Here is a 24,165-nt window from a genome sequence, read left to right as displayed (position 1 = left end):
AGTTAAGAATCAAAGGCCGATTCTTTAACTTCAGCATAATCAACGTGCATAGCCCACACTCCGGAAGCACTGATGATGACAAGGACGCATTTTACGCGCAGCTCGAACGCGAGTACGACCGCTGCCCAAGCCACGACGTCAAGATCATCATAGGAGATTTGAACGCTCAGGTTGGCCAGGAGGAGGAGTTCAGACCGACGATTGGAAAGTTCAGCGCCCACCGGCTGACGAACGAGAACGGCCTACGACTGATAGATTTTGCCGCCTCCAAGAACATGGCCATTCGTAGCACCTATTTCCAGCACAGCCTCCCGTATCGGTACACCTGGAGATCACCTCAGCAGACAGAATCGCAAATCGACCACGTTTTGATCGATGGACGGCACTTCTCCAACATAACCGACGTCAGAACCTATCGTGGCGCCAACATTGACTCCGACCACTACCTGGTGATGGTGAAACTGCGCCCAAAACTATCCGTCATCAACAATGTACGGTACCGACGCCCGCCCCGGTACAATCTCGAGCGGCTGAAACAACCGGATGTCGCCAATGCGTACGCGCAGCATCTTGAGGCAGCGTTGCCGGATGAGGGCGAGCTCGATAGGGCCCCTCTTGAGGACTGCTGGAGGACAGTCAACGACGCTGCCGAAAGCGTTGTCGGATATGTGGAACGGAGCTCAAGAAACGATTGGTTCGACGAGGAGTGCCAGGAGGTTTTAGAGGAGAAGAATGCAGCGCGGGCTACAATGCTGCAGCATGGTACGCGGCAAAACGTGGAACGATACAGACTGAAGCGGAAACAGCAAACCCGCCTATTCCGGGACAAAAAGCGCCGCCTGGAAGAGGTGGAATGCCAAGAGATGGAGTTGCTGTACCGTTCCCAAGAAACGCGGAAGTTCTATCAGAAGCTCAACACATCCCGCAAAGGCTTCGTGCCGCGAGCTGAGATGTACCGGGACAAGGATGGGAGCATCTTGACGGACGGAAGCGAGGTGATCGAAAGGTGGAAGCAGCACTACGATGAACACTTGAATGGCGCAGAGAACACAGGCACAGAAGGTCAGGACAGCGAAGGCGATGGCTACGTCAGCACAGCGGACAGCGGAAATCAACCAGCTCCCACGATGGGGGAAGTTAAGGATGCCATTCAACAGCTCAAGAACAACAAAGCCGCTGGCAAGGATGGTATCGGAGCCGAACTCATCAAGATGGGCCCGGACAGGTTGGCCGCTTGTCTGCATCGGCTGATAGTCAGAATCTGGGAAACGGAACAGCTACCGGAGGAGTGGAAGCAAGGCGTTATATGCCCTATCTACAAAAAGGGCGACAAACTGGAGTGTGAAAATTATCGTGCAATCACCATCCTAAACGCCGCCTATAAAGTGCTATCCCAGATTCTCTTCCGTCGTCTATCACCTATAGCAAACGAGTTCGTGGGAAGTTATCAAGCAGGTTTCATCGACGGCCGCTCGACAACGGACCAGATCTTTTCCGTGCGGCAAATCCTCCAGAAATGCCGTGAGTACCAGGTCCCTACGCACCATTTGTTCATCGATTTCAAGGCGGCATACGATAGTATCGACCGCATAGAGCTATGGAAAATCATGGACGGGAACAGCTTTCCCGGGAAGCTCACAAGATTGATCAGAGCAACGATGGACGGTGTGCAAAACTGCGTGAAGATCTCGGGCGAACACTCCAGTTCGTTCGAGTCTCGGCGGGGACTACGACAGGGCGACGGACTTTCGTGCCTGTTGTTCAATATTGCGCTTGAAGGTGTCATGCGGAGAGCCGGACTTAACAGTCGAGGCACGATTTTCACGAGATCCGGACAATTTGTTTGCTTCGCGGACGACATGGATATTATTGGGAGAAAATTTGAAACGGTGGCAGATTTGTTCACCCGCCTGAAACGCGAAGCAACAAGAGTCGGGCTAATGGTGAATGCGTCGAAAACAAAGTACATGCTGGTTGGCGGAACTGAGCGCGACAGGGCCCGCCTAGGAAGCAGTGTTACGATAGACGGGGATACCTTCGAGGTGGTGGACGAGTTCGTCTACCTCGGATCCTTGTTGACGGCTGACAATGTTAATCGGGAAATACGAAGGCGCATCATCAGCGGAAGTCGTGCCTACTATGGGCTCCAGAAGAAACTGCGGTCAAGAAAGATTCACCCCCGCACCAAATGCACGATGTACAAAACGCTCATAAGACCGGTAGTCCTCTATGGGCATGAGGCGTGGACTATGCTCGAGGAGGACTTGCAAGCTCTTGGGGTTTTCGAACGCCGAGTGCTAAGGACGATCTTCGGCGGCGTGCAGGAGAACGGCGTGTGGCGGCGAAGGATGAACCACGAGCTCGCTCAACTCTACGGCAAACCCAGTATCGTGAAGGTAGCTAAAGCTGGAAGGATACGCTGGGCAGGGCATGTTGCAAGAAGGTGGATTGACCAGGTGCACCAGGACCTGGAGAGCGTGGGTCACAGTCGAGGATGGAGAGAAGCGGCCATGAACCGAGGGAATTGGCGAAATATTGTTGGCGAGGCTTTATCAAGATAATTGATGTAAAGCCAAATAAGTAAGTAGGCGGTTAAGTTATGTAACCATATAAAAATGGCGATTTTCTCGAACAAATTTTTTCGGAGACTGTTTGTCAAACTGTGCACATATTGTACATTTTTTGCCAAAATGTAAGGCAAACAGTTTACAAGCTATTTAACCATAACATTCTAATGAAAAGGAATAATGTATGTATAATTATTCGTTTACGGTGATTTGTGGTATTTAAACCAAATACTGGACTGTTATGATACATTTATACCATTAGATGAATTGCGATAAAATATTGTAGAGGATACAATGAAACAAGTAAATGTGTAGAAACAAACTCACTCCAAATTTAAAAATATGTACGTTTTATTCAACAAATATTCATGATGTTCGAAGATGTATTAAAATGTAACTGATTTAAGTTTGAAGAAAATTAAGACTACACATAGTACTTTGTCTGTGGTACTTGTTTTCTTGCGTGTTAAAAAAATGGCGAACACACTTTTATTTAGATTGTTTATTATTGACTCATTTAAAATTGCACTTCACTTTTTTTCGTCTATATGGAATAAATTTTCACATCATATTGTCTGTGTGCCGAGCTAGTATAACTAGTATTTTCGGCCGCTTTGTTCTTTCCGTCACAGGAGGTTTTTTGTAAGCTATTGGGCTAAAAACTTGCATCGATACTATTAGCATCTTACTGATGAATTTCGGAAGATTTGGTCGACAAAACCCCCTGTGACGAAAAGCACAAAACGACCATGAAAATCGATTCCAACTGGTTCCCCGAACCAGTAGTTTCTCTGTGCGGTAGCTTCATGCCGTTCTGGCACAATATAAAACACTTCCTGTAAGGATCCATCCTGCTGCTGGAGATCTAATGATACGTTCTGGTTGTGGAGACCGGAACGTGTCGCGTATCGGCTTGAAGGAGGTTGCCACGGAGGTGTTGTCGGTTCACATCTGCCTCCTGCTCAGCGCCAGCATTGCGAATCCTTTGGGGGAGAGAGAAGAAATTTAGTCCCGTTGTAGGCCGATTTGAAACGGTTACTTACCAGCTGCAGTTCTGGATCCGGTACCGGATAATAATATAGATTTTGTAGCACAAAACTAGCAGAAATCAGAGTCTATATACATATAAACGCTGGCAGAAACCGGAGATAAAAATTTTGTGGCACCGCAAGGATATTTGGTTTTTGTTTTTGGCACACAGGCATAGGAACACGCAAAAAAAACACCACGCAGGTGTAATTTTAAATTTCGAAAAAAAAACGTTTTTTTTCTTCTACTCACCTTTACTGGAAAAGTTAAAAAACACAATTTTGTTGTTTATTACACATGTATTTACTTGGGATGTGCAAAAAAAGAATTATTCATGTTTTGTGCACTTGCGTGGTAGAGTCACGTAAAGTTATTTGGATAAATTAAATATTTCATTACTGTCCGACTTTAACACTACTAATTGGTTTTTTGTGAGCGTGTATAATAAGGCTGCTTGCACAAACCAACCGTTTGCTGTAATGTATTAATTTGATAATATATGGTAGAAGCGCAAATCATTCGGCAAATGGTGGCCTTATAGCTCCACTGTTTCTTACGAGTCTCCCCAGTCAACATTTTGGCTGGTATATTTTTTGCTATACATCATTATATATGAATCAAATCACTCGTATAAAATGCATGAAAACGCTATATACACACGAAAGTGGAGGCCATATACGCACTTCCCACGACTGTTTCAGACTTTCCATGGTCAGCAATACGATGCAACAAAATTCCGATAAAAATAAAAAAAAAAAGTTTCCAGCGAGACTCGAACGCCAGACCTTTGAATTCATAACCCAGTGCTATACCACTACACCACAGACTGCTTCATGAATGAGGAGCGATTATTTGCCAATATGAAAGGAAGTTTTCTCTACAACACACACACTTTGTTGTTCTTTGAAGCCCACCGCCAGAAGATATCAACCTCGGGTGGCAAATTTTGCTAAGTTATTGCGATTTCATTTGATGCTAGGCTGCATTGATATATGATCTGTCAGTTTATACAACTTGACGCGATTCTAGATTATACTATTTACGGCATGGTTTGTTGTCAACAAAGTTTGTCGACAATGAATCGTAGTGGAGAATTATATACAATTTGTGTTAACATTTATTCGTTTTGATTTGGCATATTGTGCGATTCTGATTTTTGACGTATGAATATGAGATTGTTGGCACACATTCTTATACGATACGTGGTTCACTGATGGGTCAACCCCTATATAATTTTACCGTTTCCAGCCATTTTGAAATGATGTTACTATTTGATATGGATTACTCAAACCATTTTTAATAATCTAATGCTTTAAATTTAATATTGTTCAACATGAAAGCTACTGTTTGTGGAACATTAACCTTTACAGCTATAAGAAAATTATTGTTTGCAATGTATGGCAAACTGTGTTTTTCTATGCGGGTGGAGCCATGGGATACGTTTGGTCAACGTTTCGGCATTATATCGGTGCTGCCGTCATTGATCGTCAATCAGGTTGATCGTCTGCTGCGTTTTGGATTTGTTGAAATTGCATGGGATTTCAAAACTTTATGTACAAAATGTATAATTTCCAAAAAAAAAAATCATTCGCCTATATAAAATCCGTTTATACTAGCCGAAGCCTCATGTGTTAAAATGCATCGCATTGAGTGAATAGATCTAATATGGTATTAGAATCTAGTATATTATGTATCCGGTAGAAATCAAGACCAACATTTATTTATAATTATTGTTTTCTCGGGCCCCGTGCGCCGCAGCTAATATGTGAATAGTGCGCTGTGTTCATAAAAATCGTAAGAATGCAGCGCCACTCTAAAAAACCGATTTCAAAATCGCGCGAGTTGAGGCGCGTCGCGAGTCTCACTGGCGCGATCCGGTTTGGTGGCGGTGCGACAATATTATATTCTTAGCATGCGGTATTTTCTCAAAAATGTCTCATTTTTATCTTTAACTGGAACCCAGCTGAGGCCAATTAAACAAACATCAAAATTGCAATTTAGATTGCGAAGAACGTTTCAAATTTCAAATGACACTACAGCCGCTTCGCTCTTTGTATTATTTTACACAGGGATTGTCTCAACGGCAAACATTCAAATTATCAAATTTTCCGTTGGATTCCTGTGGAGTGATGTATTTTGTATCATACTACCTAAGAATACTGTGTCAGCCCGTCTTCACATCACGACTTATTAACAAAAACACGATTTAGTCACGATTGCATGAAAAATAACGTTCAATTGCATTATTAGTTTAATTGAACTATTCTTTCCATACAATTTCTCGACGACACTCTCGCGTAGCACATATTTACATTATGTTCATGGATGGCGATGATTAAATAAATCACATAATAAATCGATCGCACGAATCTTCCCCTGCTGCAGAGATTCCCTGTTTACCTTGTTTCTACCACTTAACACTCTTCTACTTCAATTTTCTTATTTTATCATCAATTTTGAATTGGCCACATCTGAAGATGGTGAAAAATAATCCATAACTCAGTGTTTGGGGTTTGATCCGAATAAGCCGATCGAACCGTATTCGGAGAGTGTAACAGTTCGCGAACCATAATAGTTTGTGGCACATCGCATTTGGAAAGCCCTTTGAATGTAAACATTCACTCTCTCGTTTGGTAAGTGGCACGAGAGCGTCCAAGAGCAGTAACTCTCACAGACTGCAACAGTATCGAGCCATTCGGGTGCTTTATGTTTTGCATAAAATTGGTAATAACTTTCATATTTTCTGGTAATCCTGGGTAATGTAGCCTTTAACAACCTAATTATAATCTATTGGATCATTGAACACCCCTTTGTTTGTAAACATAGCACAGAAAATATAAAATATTTGCCTCTGTTTCTTGATCAGAATGAAAGTGGGTCGAATGTTACAAGTGTTGACGCACAGCGACCGGCGCTCCAGTGCCGGCAACATATACGTTCAGTGAAATATTATTCTGTGATATGCATTATAATGTATAAAATAAAATAATCGGATGCTTAATTTGTATGCAGTGTAGACTGCCCCTAAAGGCATAACTGTCCCATATGGAAAAAGTAGGCATTGAGAAAATAGCACTCTGAATTGGAAGTTTGTTTTCTCATACAAATGTTCATAATTTTCTAGTGCGTTTTTGCGCGCCATATTCATATAGCACCACTGCATGGATAACTCATTTTGCTTCAATTGATTTGTTTGCAAATGCAATTTGTGTTGAAAGTTGATATAGAGACTGCTATACGTTTATTTTTCAATATGCGACACCAACCTCATATTTTTCCACAACATTTTCAAACAAAGTATGTTAATTTTTATATGCCTATATTGTATATATTGAATCATGAATGTTGCGATGAAAAAATGTGTTGGTTCGAAAATCAAAATGGGACAGTTATGCTTTTATTTGCAATAGAGGATATATATGAAAAATATCAAAGATATATTAAAAGCTACACACTACTATAGTAAAATCGAGGATAATACGCGATTGGCGTATTAACTTCGATGGAGCTTACCATCATAAATATTATAAATATTGCTGTTTACGTTTGACGTGCAAATCCAGTCTAAAAGAGCTTCAAATGCGGTAACACAAAGTAACCAACGGATACTTAGTAACCATGATCCATATTACCGCCAACCTAGCAAAGAAAACCAATCTTTGACTTCGCCTTCCTTGTTAAAAATCTTACCGCGTTTGGTGTTCCCGCATTAAATACATATTTGCATTTCAAACGCACACAGCAATAGTATTTTTCATTTTTACCGTACGCATTTGCGATGAATATCCTAATTAGCGAGAAATGAGATGGGGCCTTCTAGAAAAATGTTATTTTTTATGTTATAACTTTTCTTCTTCTTTCTGGCATTACGTCCCCATTGGGACAGAGCCTGCTTCTCAGCTTATTGTTCTCATGAGCACTTCCACAGTTATTAACTGAGAGCTTACTGTGCCAATGACCATTTTTTGCATGCGTATATCGTGTGGCAGGTGCGAAGATACTCTATGCCCTGGGAAGTCAAGAAAATTTCCAACCCGAAAAGATCCTCGACCGGTGGGATTCGAACCCACGACCCTCAGCTTGGTCTTGCTGAATAGCTGCGCGTTTACCGCTACGGCTATCTGGGCCCCACCACTTTTATGTATATTTTTGAATGACTGTTGTATGTTTCAGTGAGAATAAGCTCTTAGGGTTTATTCACAAATTTCATAACGCAAAAAATGACCATTGTTGACCCCCTCCCACCCCTTCGTAACGCATTTTGTATGAATATTTTTCAAATTTTGTATGAGCTGTAACAGATAGCCGTAGCGGTAAACGCGCAGCTATTCAGCAAGACCAAGCTGAGGGTCGTGGGTTCGAATCCCACGGGTCGAGGATCTTTTCGGGTTGGAAAGTTTCTCGACTTCTCAGGGCATAAAGTATCTTCGTACCTGCCACACGATATACGCATGCAAAAATGGTCATTGGCATAGTAAGCTCTCAGTTAATAACTGTGGAAGTGCTCATAAGAACACTAAGCTGAGAAGCAGGCTCTGTCCCAGTGGGGACGTAACGCCAGAAAGGAAGGAAGGAGGATGAGCTGTAACATCTTAAGGACACCCACCCACTCCCTTCAGCGTTATGAAATTTGTGAATGGGCCCTTAGAGATCGTTCAAATATTACGTAACGCAATAGGGGGAAGGAGAGGGTCTTACATAGTGTTACGGTCCATACAAAAATTTAAAATTTTCTATACAAAAGCCGTTACGTGGGGGAGGGAGGGTGTCTAAAATTGGCGTTACGTGATATTTGAATGAAGCCTTATACACTGAAATCAGCAGAAACCCAATTTGTTTACATTTTGAACTTGAGGCCTTTTGAATGGTTCGTCTTGAGTTCTATATTTTTTCCTTGTATAGAGTAGTTGACCTAATAACAGAACCCCTCTATTTTGGCGATCTGACATTTCGAAACGTCATCGTGTCGTTTGTTTTGCTCTATTCGACGACACAAAAAAATCCTTTGATCGTTGTTCGTCCATTATTATTCATGCGCTCCACCAGAGTCTATGAATTAAATTCATCGTCTATATAATTCAGAGTCTATGAATTAAATTCATCGACTCTGGCGCTCCACCGTCAGGTTTCGACTGCAAATAAAACAAAGTACGTGTGGATTTTGTCTTTATTTTATTCTAATTTACTATCTGATAAAACCAGGTGATAAGTGAATATAAAATCCCTCCCCATAGAAATAACCTAACAGCAGCACCATTGAGATTGAGACAGTGAGCAGCACCCAACAACGATGGCAGACGGAAACAGCTCCGACGAAGATTTTCCCGACGATTGGACTTTGTACGCGAACCGGCCGGAGTGGAGCGATATCGAGCCGCTGAAGCAGGATGACGGCGAAAATCCGGTAGTGATGATCCAGTACAGCGAGAAGTGTAAGTCAATCTTTTGAAGATATTCTCTTTGGAATAGCTATCCAAGGGGGAACCATGTAGAGTATGGAGGGGCAAGATGGGACCCTTAAGTACAGGGCTCATAATATATTATATGTTTCCATATAAATCTAATTGTACATTGTTACTTCAATAGGGCCTAACTGACATGAGCGATTTCTCTTCATCGATCATCTCTCCCTAACAACTAATAGTTTGTAATGTTTCTTGTTAATACATCTTGGAGTTCTGAAAAATAACCTGAAAAGCATGATTTTACTGATAACTTTTTATTATTTTAACAATGTATGTTGGATTTTTTTTATTTTAAATTATAAAATCAAAACTTCATGATGAACACTGTCGAATGCTTTTTCTACGTCTAGAAGAGCAAGGTCAGTAGAATAGCATTCAGATTTGTTGGAACTAATTAAATTTGTTACACGCAAGATTTGATGAGTGGTCGAATGTCCATTTTGGAATCCGAACTGTTCATCGGAAAAAAAAAATGAATTTTCGTTGATGTGGACCATATCATTCTGTTCAAAATGACCTTTTAAAAAAGTTTACTGATGAAGAAAACCAGGCTGATTGGACGATAGCTTCTGCAGGATTTTTGTCCGGTTTTAAAATTGGTACAACCTTGACATTTTTCCATTTGTCAGGAAAATATGCCAATAATTGAAAACCTTTGTTGAATATATCAACCAAGAATGATAAGCTATTCTTTGGAAGTTTGGATGAAGACAATTCCATCAGCGCCAGGGGCTTTCATATTGTTGTTTGTTTTTTTAATGATAATTCTGACTTCTTCCAAAAAAGTCTCCCAGGGATTGTCGAGAACGGTTTTCTTGATTGAAAATACTTTTGAAATCCTGAGTAATTTGATTTTCAATTGGAACGAAATGTATTGATTATTCGTAGACTTACACGTTCTCAAACTTAAAAAATGTGATACCAAAAGCAGCCCCTCCTGACGGTATTCAACTATTTTTGTTACAGTCAACGATGTGTTCAGCTACCTGAGGGCGGTCATCTCCAAGCAGGAAAAATCGGTGCGCGCCCTTGGGCTTACGCAAGACGCTGCGAGACTGAATGCGGCCAATTACACCGTGTGGCAGTACAGGAGGGACATTCTGAAGGCGTTGAATTTCAATCTGTACGACGAACTGGACTACATCGAGGGGGTGATTGAGGATAATCCGAAAAATTACCAAGTTTGGCACCACCGCCGTGTCATTGTGGAGTGGTTGAATGACCCCTCGAAGGAGCTGGAGCTGACCGAGAACATTCTGAACATGGATGCGAAGAATTACCATGCCTGGCAGCACCGCCAGTGGGCTATCAAGACATACGAGTAAGTAAAACGTTAGGGGTAGAGTGTTCCTCAGACCGTTATTTTCAGAAAAAAAATCTATCAAATCTGTGCTATTTACTCGTTTTCTATAACTAAGCTGCATGTCTTGGAAAAAAATAAGAATCATTTTGGGACTTGTTAAAAGGCCGAAACCACTGTTTTAAAGAAATCTTTGAAAATAATTTCACTGCATTCCCGATTTCAAGTACAGTGCAATAAAAGGTTGTCATGATCATTGATTCGGTTTGGATCCAACAGCAAAGCAGCTCGAGCAAACAGCTGGTATGGAAAGTTTGTAAAACAATTACGATTATTCTCCTGTTAACCCTCTAATACCCAAATTTTTGTTTTCGATCTAAATATTATTTTTCGTTATCTAAAATCATTCTAAACACGGTTTGGGCGATGATTTATTTTTCTTCGCAAATTTATGAATTTTGGTTTTTGATTTTTATTATTTTTATTTTTGAACATCCCTATCCTTTTCAATTTTTTCTTGAAGCCTCTTCTGGTTACTGATTTTTGACAATAATAAAAATTTGAATTTTTACTATACTTTTGAAAACATGATTTTTTTAATTTTAACGGAAAAACAGATTTGAAATCATTCCAATACCATCAGGCTCTTCTTCTGTGATAGGTTGATCATAGAAAAATATAAAAGATACGATTTTTTATAATACACGTTAAATTAATCCCAGGCATTTGTAGGTTATATAAGAATACAATTTTTCAAACAACTTTCAATAATACAAAAAAGTTTAAAAAATCATAAAAAACTTTTCTTATATGCGTGTTATGAGTCAAGGTTTAGGCCAAAAATAAAATCATTTTAATTTCCGAGCTACGAAAAAATACACAAAATTCCAAAGTGTACCCCGTCTAAAGGCGGGGTTGGGTATTAGAGGGTTAACGTTACTTACATCGTTTTGAGGTAAGTCCACAAATTTAAAGGAAATCAGAGAGATTATTTTTTTTGTATTTATCAGAAAAAAAGGCTATGTTTTGAAGTTACTTTGAAATTTTTGTATGAATTCCCTCAAAAAATTGCTGAAATTGCTCTAAAAATCGTGCAGGGATAACTATATCTTGCATTCAGTATCAAAAGGGCGTAACTGCAGTAATCGATTTATCTGCATCGATTTTTTCTTCAGCTTATTTCTTGGCCGGGCGACTGTTTTTCGACTGCTACATATTTTTGACTCAGATGAAAGTACTCGCCTTCTTCGTACTGCACCTTAAAATGTTTCGAAAATCGATTGAATTTCGTGTAATAAAGCAAAGAAAAAAATCTACTTTGAGAAATCGATCACTGCAGATACGCCTGTGTGATATTCAACGCGAGATATGAAATCTACTCTGGCGGAAATAATTATAAGGACACCCTACTTTTAGCAGGCTTCTTGCAGACAGCGATCGAAATAAATGTTAAATACATACGATTGAATGTTTATTAGTAATTAGTATACTTATTATGTGTATCAGTTTGATAGTTTTTGCACGTTTATGTGAGTTGAGAACGATTTCTTTGTTAACATAGGAGGAAATTAGTATACCTAAGGACAAAATTCCCGGGTTGCCTGCTTACCAGTGAAGGGGGCTGTGTTTCTCAGCAATTGCATAGTTCAAGCGTGTGCTAGAATAAGGACGTAAGTCGCATGATCAATTTATCTTCATCGATCCTCTCTTTTGTGATTAAAGGTGATTAAAGGAGATGCAAGTCTGTCAGCATTTTTTCTCGTCGGGACGCAAGATTGCATCGCTGCTAAGCGGTCCGAAGTGAAGAAATGCTGACAAACTTGTAGAAGAGAGGATCGATGAAGAGAAATCGATCTTGCGACTTACGTCCTTATTCTAGCACACGCTTGTAGTTGTAGTTTGAACGAGTTAAAATAGTTTACTGGCGATAGAAAAGAACGAACAATATTTACCCAAAATTGAATTATAGCGTTAACAACGATAATTATTAGTAAAATCCTTAACAAAAAACAGCTAGTCGAGTTCGAAGGAGGCAGGGTAGCAGCATTACGTGAACAGGTTCTATCATTGCGAAAAATCAATGGTAGGAGCAAGATTGGCATGCATATTTACCTAGAGATGAGCCAAAATTATGCAACCAAGAAGCATAGAGGGTAGACGGGCGCCCTTATACTAAGAGATAAAGATGCGTAGGATGCTTACTTCCCCAAAAACCAATGCCGAAACGATTTTAAGATTTTCTGCCCGGCTTATTCGACAAGTTTAGAATGACGATCCCAAAATCTTGTTTACAAAAACTAATACTGTTCCGAAACTTACAAAACGCCATAAGAAGGCCCGTTACGCCTCCACCCAAAAATATAGATTTAGGTACCGTAATCCGGGGTATCATTGATCAGCGGGTAACATTGATCGGAATGACTCATCTCGTTAAAAGATCGTATCATCATTTATTGATGGAACATTTCCAAATCACGAATGGTGCTTCTCTTTTTTATTTTCATAAGCTAATGTAAGTGACGATTTTTGCGAAAATTGCGTTTACATTTTGCGTAAATTTGTCAACTTTTTGAAACAATGATTTCAATGTTTTTTTTTTTTTTTAAATCTTTATTTGAGTGTATTTTAACACACGAGGGCTAGTTCTACACTTAATGATTTCAATGGGTAAGGATGACACTACCGAAGATTCATGTCTCACATAAGTTCTGCAAACGATATGAGCAAGGGAAATGCGGTTCTTACTAAAAATGGCATCACCAAAAACTATTCCGTTGTCACAAATTTCATAAGTATGCTCAATTAGGCAACATTAACAAATTACTGTAAATAATATAGAATTCCCTTAGGAAATTGCCTACCTTTAGGCGTATTCCGTGGTTCCAAGTGTTTTTAATTTTAAAATAACTCAAAAAGTAAATGACTTGTAAGCGTTTTGCCTTCATATTCGGCTTCGGGGGGCATGATTTAACTAAGTAACGATATTTTCGATATAACGGAACGTTGTTTACATAGGTGATCAATGTTACCCCATATCAGCTAAATCAAAAAATCACTTAAAACATTTTTTTAAACATGCTTAAATCTTTCAAAAAAACAAAATGCAGTATATAGTCACGAGCTATGGGTGGCAGTACTTGTTTTAAAAATATAAAATTTACGACATTTGCATTTTCAAACGAAATATTTAAGAAATATTCAAAAAAAAATGATCAATGTTACCCCGGATTACGGTATGACGAATAGCGGAGATGAACCAGCCAAGAGCTGAAAATCTCCCTAATAAAGATAAATAATAATAATAATGACGAATATTTGAATATTGTCTAAAATGGCGAAAAATAGTTTAGCTTGGATGTGCAAGATGGATTCAGTTGTCGTTGACACAATGAGAAGCCAACCAACGGAGAAGAGAAAGTTTGGAAGAGCGTCTGTAATGAGCTGGGCTGGATTGAGCTTGGTAGAAAAAATATCCAGTACGTACAATTTTTCTTATCTTTTGCTGAGGATGCTATGGGAGAAAAATTGATCTTCTAGCAACACAAAATACAGTTCCACGCTTCAAAGAATTTCAAACAGTCCCTCGAAGAGTGAAATACTTTTGTATTGGTGTGGTCTGCTTGCTACTTGGTACTGAATCCCATAGGAAATAATTGAAGACTACTTTCTTACAATGTCTTCAAACATGGGAAGACTTACAACACCGTTCAATACCTAAAGAAGGCGACTGAACTCGAGTGGTCAAAACTCAATCCGAACTTACTAAAATAGAATATTTCGTCAATGCCACAGCGTCTCCATGAAGAGATTGCCAAAACTGGTGCTGCAACATATCATTAACAAGGATGATTTCAGTGAATTTAATTTAATACTCTAGAAAAAAAAATAGTCAAAATTAGTGCTGTTTATATAATTGTTTCCACCACAAAAACATAAAAAAATCTACCAGCGTTCAAATATCATCAACCTGTAAACATTATTTAGTTAACCATAGTACATGTAGCGGTGATCGGGGCGATATGGGCTACAATGCAAGTGACTTGCAATGTTGCCTTTCATGTTATGTTGATAATTAATGTTAATATCTGCTTGAGATTTTTTTTGCAGCGATTTTGAAAACCATGTTTTTTGCGTGTTCACTTACCAAACGGGGCATTATGAGCCACCCAACGGGGTGGTATGAGTCACCTCGTTTAGTCGTATAATTTTTATTTAAAATGGCATAGAGAAGAGCTGATGATAAAGCACACGATAATGGAAAATAAATTTTATTAGCCTTGCTTGAAATTATTACATAATTTAAGCGGCTTATTTTTTGATAGCCTACATAACACATAGTTATTCTACTCAGGGCCAATTTCTTCACCTTCGCTTAAGCCGTAAACCACGTTTACCCATACGATTAAACCAGGTTTAAGGCCTAAGCGGTGGTGAAGAAACCGCTTATCAGTCTTCAAAATATCCTTTGCATTGCGTTGCTTTGATCTATAAATTAGGGAGCATTGCTTTGATTTGTTCTTATCTAAGACAGGACGTGATAGGTCAACGTACAAAAATGATACCATTTGCCAGTCAAAAAAGACCACTTCTCATTGGTCGTTTTGGCAAAGGCCTACTTTCGTTGAGTTGGATTTCAATAGGGCACATTGTTGGTAGCCCGGCCGTGTTGCTAGATCATAAATTAAAGTTTCATAAAAAGTTTGAAAATTTTTCATGAAATCTTTTTGTTTCGAATCCATTTATATTCGATGTCAACTTTTCCCCGTATTCTCCTACAATACTAAAATCAAGGAAATATACATAATTTAGAGTAATATCTCGCATAACTTATGATCTCGCCCTAAAAGCCATTGGTAACCATGTGTGTAGCTCGGTGTTTCTGAGTATTTGGATGGATTAACACGTTATTTAACAACGTTATGGCGAAGAAAGGATCATTATCTACCTGCCGGTGGTGTTGGTTTGATTGCCTATTTGTTCATTTGCTTAGAAACAACAAGCTACACACGTGGTTACCAATGGCTTTTAGGGCGTTATCCCAGATTACGCGAGATATAATGGAAATTGTGTCAATTTTCTCTACTAGTTTTGCCGGTTTCTAATATAAACTTTTTTTTTTTTAACAAGGGAGCATCCTTTATTGCACTATATGAATTAAGCGTGCAAGAAACAACCAAATTATGGGCCTTGATATTTGAATTTGTTTACAAGATTTGCTTGAAAAGAATACTGGTAGCACTGGCTTTTTTATCGTCAAGGATATCGGCCGAAAAACAACTGGGCAGTCTTAGTTGAGCTGTCACGTCCTGTCCTAGGGTAGAATAAGTAAAGCGAAAAAAGGGCATGAGGTACAGAATATGTTTATTTTGGTGCTTCAGGTTCCCATCTTTCTCGTAGAGCTCGTAGTGCCCGAGTTTTAGCCGTCGATTGTTGCCGCTCATTGCGGTTTAAGTTCTGTACCTTGTATGTATGTAGTCCAGCTCTCTTCTTTGCATTCTGGACGTAGCTCTGCGACATGCCTATCTTTTTAGCCAAATCACGGCTTGAGACGTTGGGATTTGCTTTAATCACCCGCTTCACCTTTCCCTCCGTCTTTTTGTTCTCCGGTCCCGGTTTTCCTCCAGCTCCTTTGCTGTGGTCCAACGTCAACCGCTCCTGGAACCGCTCTTCAACGCTGGAGACGGTTGAATGGTGAATGTTCAACATTTTTCCCAACTGCCGGTGCGACAGATCAAGAAATTCCAGGTGTTTGGAAAGAATTTGTTCTCTCGACTCGCATTGGTTCACCTCCATTTTCGTTGAATCGAAAAACAAAACTTCAAGTTTGACAGCATGTAAACAATACACATCAATGAGAAAGTCTCGCGTAACAATTCTAAAGGGCCAATGATCAAATTGTAAACAAATCGGGTTTTGATACCATTCGATAGCACCTCCCAACACCCACAAACTATGCAAACATTGTCAACATAATCATAAAACTTACCGTTATAAACTCGGTTTTCAAAACGGCCAATAACCGCTTTTTTCCAAATCATTCATTGGCCCCCGCTCGAAAAGGCCAATGATTGGTTCTCGCTCCATCAAGAAGGCCTACAATCGGAAAATTTCGCAAACTGTCATTGGCCTTAGCATGGTGAGAGGCCAATGACTCTCTCTTGCTCATTCATTGAAAACCGAAAAGGCCTAGCCTTGGGCCAAGCACGCTTATAAAATTCTATTTTGGCCAATAAAAAAGGCCCATGCCTTGTTTAAAATCAAAAATGGGCCAAGCATTTAAACTCATCATTTTTTCCGCATTTTTGTCAGTTTTCAGAATAAAATCGATTATTAGTGTGTAGTAATAGTAAATCGTCACTCAACTAGCAAGAAATCACATTGATTGATTTGAATACTGAGAAATAGGAATTGAAAATGTGGTGAATAATGTTCAAATTGAATTCTCTCAGAGTCAACGATCTGAGGATTGGCCCTTTAGAAATGTTACGCGAGAAGTGTGCAAAATTTGGTTGATTTTTACCCAATGGTAGAAAAGTTATGACCTGTTGAATGTGTCGCAATAATTTCGTGTTCGCCCTTTATACTTCAAAATGATCCAACTTTATAAGTTCCAATAAGTTGAAACAGTGTGTGGTAGAAAAGTTATGACCTGTTGAATGTGTCGCAATAATTTCGTGTTCGCCCTTTATACTTCAAAATGTTCCAACTTTATAAGTTCCAATAAGTTGAAACAGTGTTTTTTGATTTTACGAATAATGCGTGTTTTCTAATAATAAAAATCGGTCTTTTGGAATCAAAAACGTGGTTCTGAAACTGGACTCAAAATGGGAAAATCTTCCCACGTCTTATAAGGTGAAAGTGCACTGCGACCGCTACAAGGCATTCCTTAGTATTTATGATATGAATAAAATATGTCAGCAGTACAGTCGCCTCTCTACATCTCGATATCGAAGGAACCATCGAGATAGGGAGAGATCGAGACAAAAAACAAATTTTTGATGAATACTAGATTGAAAAACACAGGCAGCGCGAGTTGTATGGGGGTAGCTCTGAAGGGTTTTCCCAGGGGAGTTGACGGAGAGCAAACCTAATAAAATACTTTTGAACACGCTCGATTTTCAAAATCTGTGTTACTTGGTACGGGGCCCACACTGGAGCGGCATATTCCAGTATACTTCTAACAAGAGAACAGTACAGGGCTTTTAGAGCGTAGATATCGGTGATGAACGTTGAATGACGGCGAACGAGACCAAGCACAGAAAACGCCTTGGATACCGCCAATGAGACTTGTTCGTTGAAATTCAATCTGCTAACCATTATCACACCCAGGTCTCGAATGGACTCAACCCGTTCAAGTGAGGCTGAACCGATTTTATATGAAAAACAAATCGGAGTATGACATCGAGTGAAAGTGATTACTTTGCATTTTTTTATGTTAACGAACATCCCGTTTTCTTGGCACCAGTCAGTGAGTTGATCGATATCATTTTGCAAAGCTGTACAGTCTAAGGCGGAAGCGATAATCCGGAACATTTTGAGGTCATCGGCAAAGAATAATTTTCATGAAGACACTCGGTCAGCTAGATCGTTGATAAACAGAACGAATATTAGAGGACCAAGCACACTCCCCTGCGGAACTCCGGAAGGGATGGGGAAATGAGTTGAAACTTGTTGGTTAACTTGGACAAACGCTTTGCGGTCTGTGAGATAAGAATAAAGCCAATTAGTGATCCAACTCGGGAATACCAAATGACGCAGTTTTTCAATAAGAAGGTTATGCGGAACCAAGTCAAAGGCCTTAGAAAAAACCACGTACACCGAGTCAACTTGGCATCGTGATTCCACTGCAGGAAACAGAGTGTTGACATATTCCATCAAATTTGTCGTTGTTGACCGGTTTTCGACGAAGCCATGCTGGAATTCGCTGATGAAGGGTTTTGCGGCATTGTATAAATAACACCGGTTTCGAACACTTTACCAAGGCAGCAAAGTATCGAAATGCCTCTGTAGTTCTCGACATGATTGATGGATCCTCCTTTGTGGATTGCTATCATTCTTGCAGTTTTCCACATAGCCGGGAATGTACCCTCTGTTAGAGAGCGATTGAAGGTCAGTGCTATTGGAGTAACCAGCTCGTGTGCGCAACTCTTTATAAACGATGGTGGTAGTCCGTCTACCTCTGGTCCCTTAGATGCATCCAGACAGTGCAGCAGTTCTAAAACTTCCCTGGTGGAAAACCGGAAATCCGGCAAGTTGACGTCATACGATGGAAGATGGTGGAATCTGGCTGCTGGAGAAGAATCTCGAAACACGCTTTGGAAAAAGTTGGCAAATAGGTTTGCCGCCTCTTTGGCTGAGCTTGCTGTTTGTCCGTTGTATTTGACGTTGCATGGAGTGCGTTTCGATGACTTCTGTGCTCGGACGAATGACCAAAACGAGGATGGATTCTGTTTCAAGTTGGATTGGATGTTTTTTACATATACTGTATGGACCTATGCACGGGTTCATTATTTGACGTTTTAGCGGTGCCGCGTTATTTATGTGACCATGGAAACTAGTGAATTCGGCACCGCTCAAACGTCAAATTAGTGAACTCGTGCATCGGTCCATAGGTCGATGAAAGCAAGTCGTTGTAGTCAGTTTACAGCTGGTGAAGTGCAATTCGATTTGCATCAGTTCGATCGCCGAAGTATTGATTCCGAGTTTTTCGTAACCTGTTACGCATTTGACGGAGTTCAGCTGTCCACCAAGGTTTGCAATTGACGATTGCTGGAGCAAGCCGACGATGAGGCACGCATTGATCGAATATGCCATGCAAAATATTATAGAAAGCACACACCGTTTCGTCCACAGAAGAACAGCTGAGTTGATGAATCCAATCGATTGAAGAGAGTTTATAGCGAAGCGCATCAGTATCACATCGCTTGAAGTCGAAAGCCGTGACATCCATGGACCGATGCACGAGTTCACTATTTGACGTTTGAGCGGTGCCGTGTTATTTACGTGACCATGGCAACTAGTGAATTCGGCACCGCTCAAACGTCAAGTTAGTGAACTCGTGCATTGGTCCATTGGGACGTTGTCAAAACATGGTGAAGTGTACCGTGTGTCAAGTCTAAAAATAAACTGTTTGTGATGCTCGTCCAAAGGTGGGTCGATGAATTCGATGTAGTCAGGAGTGTGTGCGTATGCCAAGTCTAGAATTCTACCATTAGAGTTGCTTATAGAGTTCAACTGAATGAGGCCACTAGTGGAAAAAGATTCGGTCAAAATAACGTCTTGTTCGGTAGAAGCATTCGTCGGTAAATAGCCATTGATGTCTTCGTCAAACTGCCACTGCAGGTTAGGAAGATTGTAATCGCCTAGAGCTAGTATGATGTCGGTATCTGAAACCATATCGCAAAGAGCTTGGATGGCATTGGTGTGAGCGGTGTAACTAGCTGGAATGGAGTTTGGTCGAAGGTATATAGCGACGATGATGAGTGATCGGTTGGCAAGTTTGATGCGAACTACCATCTGTTCGAGTTGACCGCAATCACCTAGTTCAAGTGCACTACATTGAAGAGCAGTCTTGACCGCGATTAGTACACCGCCACCCCTCGAAAATTCACTTGTTGCCGCGCTACGATCGCATCTGAAGATGTTATATTCAAAGGAGATTTCACTATCGATGATATCCTGCCGAAGCCACGTTTCAGTGAAGACGATGACATCGTAGTCACAGCTGCTTAGCATAAGGCGAAGCGCGTTGGTTTTCGTACGAATTCCCCTAACGTTCTGGTAGTATATGCTCAGAAAGCGATCGACTGGCGTTGACTGCATGTTTACGGGAGTAGTAGCTAATCCCCGCTGATGACTAGAATCGTGGTGTGTTGTGCACTGTTCGTCAGAATGGTGGGTTTCCACAGAATGCTGCGTGCAGTCAGGTGTTCCGTCATTTGCATCAACAGCAACGAAATGTGTTCTGTGGGTATCCAAAAGTACTTCAGGCAGATGGAGGGATGAGTAATTTGAATACTTGCCTGCGGGTGGAGTGTGGAAGACCCCTCCCCTTTCCACGAAAACAGGACCGGGATGTCTTAGATGGCAGGAACTGATCCAGTGATGAGAGAAACATGATTGATGGCTACTGTTGGAGAGAGAAAATGTATGCAGACTGAAGGGACCTATGAAACCATCGACATAGGGAGAGATATCGAGATGTAGAACATCGAGATGTGGAGAGTCGACTGTATATGTAGTAGTGATATATTGATATATTTGAATTCAAGATCTTAGAACGTTGTTCAAATACATAGCAACAACCCTAGCAACATTTGACTGACAAACACAAAACAAAAAAAACCGGTTTAATACATCCGATTCCGTGGGAACTTTTTACGCGTAGTTTGTTCGAACACAAAAGTGAAAAACTATTAGTTTTCTATGTCTGGGAAGTACTCTAGACGAAAATGTAGAGTGTATAGAGTATTCCATCAAGAATTTGAAGTGCTGCGGTGTATGGAAGGAAAGTTATACACGGAAATAGTTTGTGATGTGAGAAAATACAAGTGTTGTGAGAAATTCAATAGCATTCGCGAAGTGATTTTAGTTTTGCACAAAACTAATGAATTATATATTATAATGATCCAGAATATCTCCCGACACAAAGAAAACTCACTGTTTTAATATGAGTAGCAAAATATGCTTATTCTGAAAAGGTTAGTTGGTATATTTTTTATTTTTATTGAACGCTCGCTGTGGCTGTGGTAGAGTATGCATGAGGGGAAGCGTTCAGAGGGAAGAAGGAAGAGGGAGTTGACGGGTGCCATCTTTGGACGTTTGGGACAATGTCCTTAAGTAGTAGTAGACGGCCTTACAGTTGAGGTCGAAATACGCGTATCTGTAAAAGGATACAAATTCTAGTGGAAATGAATGGTATAGTACTAAATTCCACTATTCATTTATTTGAAAAAAAAAATGCTTGTTTTTAAATAGTAGGTAAGTTTATCAATTATTTCATTATTGAAACAATTAGTAGACAATGAGATTGACTTAATAACCAAAGAATATTGACGAATAAAATTTGGGTTATGTTTAGGAAAATTTGGAAATTGAATAAGCTAATTTTGACTTGCTGTCGCCTACATGAGGTAACATTTGTCAAACTTCTAATAAAAGCCATTTTTCCTACACTTACATCACATGGTGATCGCCAATTTTAACTTATCGCAATGGATTTTGCAAAATCTAACCTCACATTTATTCGTCAATTATTCCAATAACTATTAAATAAGGTACAGCGGGGCAAGTGGGTAAATGGGGTAAGTGAAATCAATTGATATATATTTCTGAATATGTGAATGAACGTTTTAAACTCATGCGTAAACCTTTGAGGCCATTGAGATCATTACGATAGGTAAGAGATTTCTGAGATTTTTCAGCCATTATTGCATTATGGAGCGAAATATTGTTAACCTGTCAACTATAACTCCGTAACAAGTTGGCGGCGTGCAATCTTATTTTGATATTTTCAGTGGAAAAAAGTTGCAGAAAATAATTTTCTGTACCACTTCTAAGTTGTCCATTCTGACAGTTTTAAACTGCAATAAAAAAAGTTTTAGAATTATTTCGACATAGACCTAAAAATAACTAAATTGAAACACCGCCAATTTTCTAATCACGTGGGGCAAGTGAAAAGTTTCTCATTAGAGATTGAAATTGTGTTTTCTCTTTAGGTAGCTATAAGTATTCAAGGTTCGCAATTATCATAGAACAATAGAACGTGCTGATAATTCAAGAAACACTATACTCAAAGCGATAAATGCTATTATCATGATCAAATCATGGAACTTCTCTAAAAATAAGGTTGCCAAATATTACGATATCAATATGTTTACTTCGGACAGCCGATTAAAAGGAAGACGTTGATTGAAAAGTTCCAACATAAGAGAACGCACGGAAATCGTGGAATGTCTATGTTAAGCTAGTACAAAACATGAAAAATGGGGTATAGGTGTATCCACATATAAAAGTTTCTAAATACTTTATTGAAGGATTCCGTTTGATTTCTCTTGAAGGGTCATATCCGATTTTCTTAAGAACAAATAACGAGCGGTGGATATTCTACAGAGCAGAAATGCAATTGCTGTCCCATGATGTAAGAACTAACATTGGAAATGTTGCAGTTATAATGTTGTCGAATCATTTCAACAAGCATACTGAACAGAAGAAAATTCAAGTTACAAGAAAAAAGTTTTCTTTGTTTATTTGTTACTTATGTTATTGTTCATTGGGGCGCCTTAACAAATGTTAAAGGTAGTAGAAATCATGAATGTAACTGTTAGTTTTTGGATTTGTTGTTCAAAACGATAAACTTTTCACTTGCCCCGCCTGTGGGGCAAGTGAAAAGTAAAGAGACATTTTTCTAAAACTTTTTCTGTCCTGTTTTTCTTCAATTTAACATAAAAATCAATTTCAGTATACTGCTTATATTTGGTGGGAGTCAAGCTAAAAAATATACACAACCTCATTTGTTTTAGTTTAAGGTCTCTAGAATTTGAAGAATCCCAACTATGCGAAATCCATTACCCACTTGCCCCACGGTACCTTAGTATTCATCTATCTAAGTTTGTCTTGAGTTCATCGAAAATCAATGGAGTTCTGAAGCTACCATGGGATAGAGAGAAAATCTGTTTAAGTTTCCTTGATTTCTTATGAGTTTGTGAACTTATACCAAAAAAGGGGCGAAATTCTAGGACAGGTCCTACGTTTTTAATTTAATTTCGCCTAGACATGCAGCTTAGTCATAGAAAATAACTGGTGAGCACAGATTTGATAGAGTTTTTTTTTTCTGATAACGGTCTGGGGAGCCATACCATGAGGCCGTCACGGTATGTTATCTCACTTTTATGTTTTTACAGTCTCTTCGAAGATGAGTTGCAGTACGTGGACCGGCTCATTTCGGAAGATATGCGTAATAATTCGGCATGGAACGAGCGCTTTTTCGTGCTCAAGCACACCGGATTCAGTGCAGATGTACTGGAACGGGAGATAAACTACGTCATGAATCGCATTCGGCTCATCAAAAACAACGAGAGCCCGTGGAACTTCCTGCGGGGACTGCTTCAGCAGGGTGACGGCAAGCTCGGTCAGTTTCCGGAGGTGGTCGAATTCTGCGAGGATCTGTACGATTCCGGCATTCGATCGCCGTATCTGTTGGCATTTTTGGTTGACCTGTACGAGGAGAAGTACTTCGAGACCAAGCAGGCCGGTAACGATCCGGATGAGTACAAGGTCAAGGTGCAGGACCTGTGCGAATCGATGGCCACCCAGCACGATAAGATCCGATGCAAATACTGGCGGTACATTGTGGAGAACTTCAGGAGGAAGATCGATGCCGAAGGAAACCAAAATGGACTGTAAGGTCGTTTTTTTATGTCTACTTAAGTACCACATATTCAATCAAAATTTAATGAAGCTTTGAAATGATAAGAGAGGGCGTTTTTATTAAGTTTTCATAGAAATATTTTGAGAAAGCCTGCATAAGAGTGGACTACCTGGAATTTTGAATAATTTCTTGTATATTTTTTTTGTTAGAAATGAAAAAAAAAAAACGTCCAGAAGCCCAAGCAGGACAGTTCGGTTTTGCGTCGTCCGATAGATTTAGCTCACGGTTTCGCGCATGTTTTCGTCACTGGAGTTTTTTTTTTTTGTTTTTTCCTGTTTTGGAGCGTCTTGCTGGGTAGTGCTTCGTGAAGCCCAAGCAGGACAGTTCGGTTTTGCGTCATCCGATAGATTTAGCTCACGGTTTTGCGAGTATTTT

The 24,165-nt window shown here is 39.9% G+C and overlaps 1 protein-coding gene across 1 annotated transcript; it reads left to right on the top strand.

Annotated features, from left to right (window-relative positions):
• The first annotated feature begins 8,589 nt into the window (after positions 1-8,589).
• Positions 8,590-23,834, top strand: LOC5564364 (protein farnesyltransferase/geranylgeranyltransferase type-1 subunit alpha). Its single transcript, XM_021850481.1, has 4 exons — positions 8,590-8,744; positions 8,831-9,028; positions 10,028-10,382; positions 23,264-23,834. The coding sequence occupies exons 2-4, from the start codon at positions 8,887-8,889 to the stop codon at positions 23,763-23,765; spliced, it is 999 nt and encodes a 332-aa protein (XP_021706173.1). The 5' UTR covers positions 8,590-8,744; positions 8,831-8,886; the 3' UTR covers positions 23,766-23,834.
• Positions 23,835-24,165: the final 331 nt, after the last annotated feature.

This window comes from Aedes aegypti, chromosome 3, assembly GCF_002204515.2.
Source record: "Aedes aegypti strain LVP_AGWG chromosome 3, AaegL5.0 Primary Assembly, whole genome shotgun sequence".
NCBI classification, from domain to species: Eukaryota; Metazoa; Arthropoda; class Insecta; order Diptera; family Culicidae; genus Aedes; species Aedes aegypti.
Note: the sequence above shows the minus strand (reverse complement) of the source record. Positions and strands in the feature narration are given on the sequence as shown.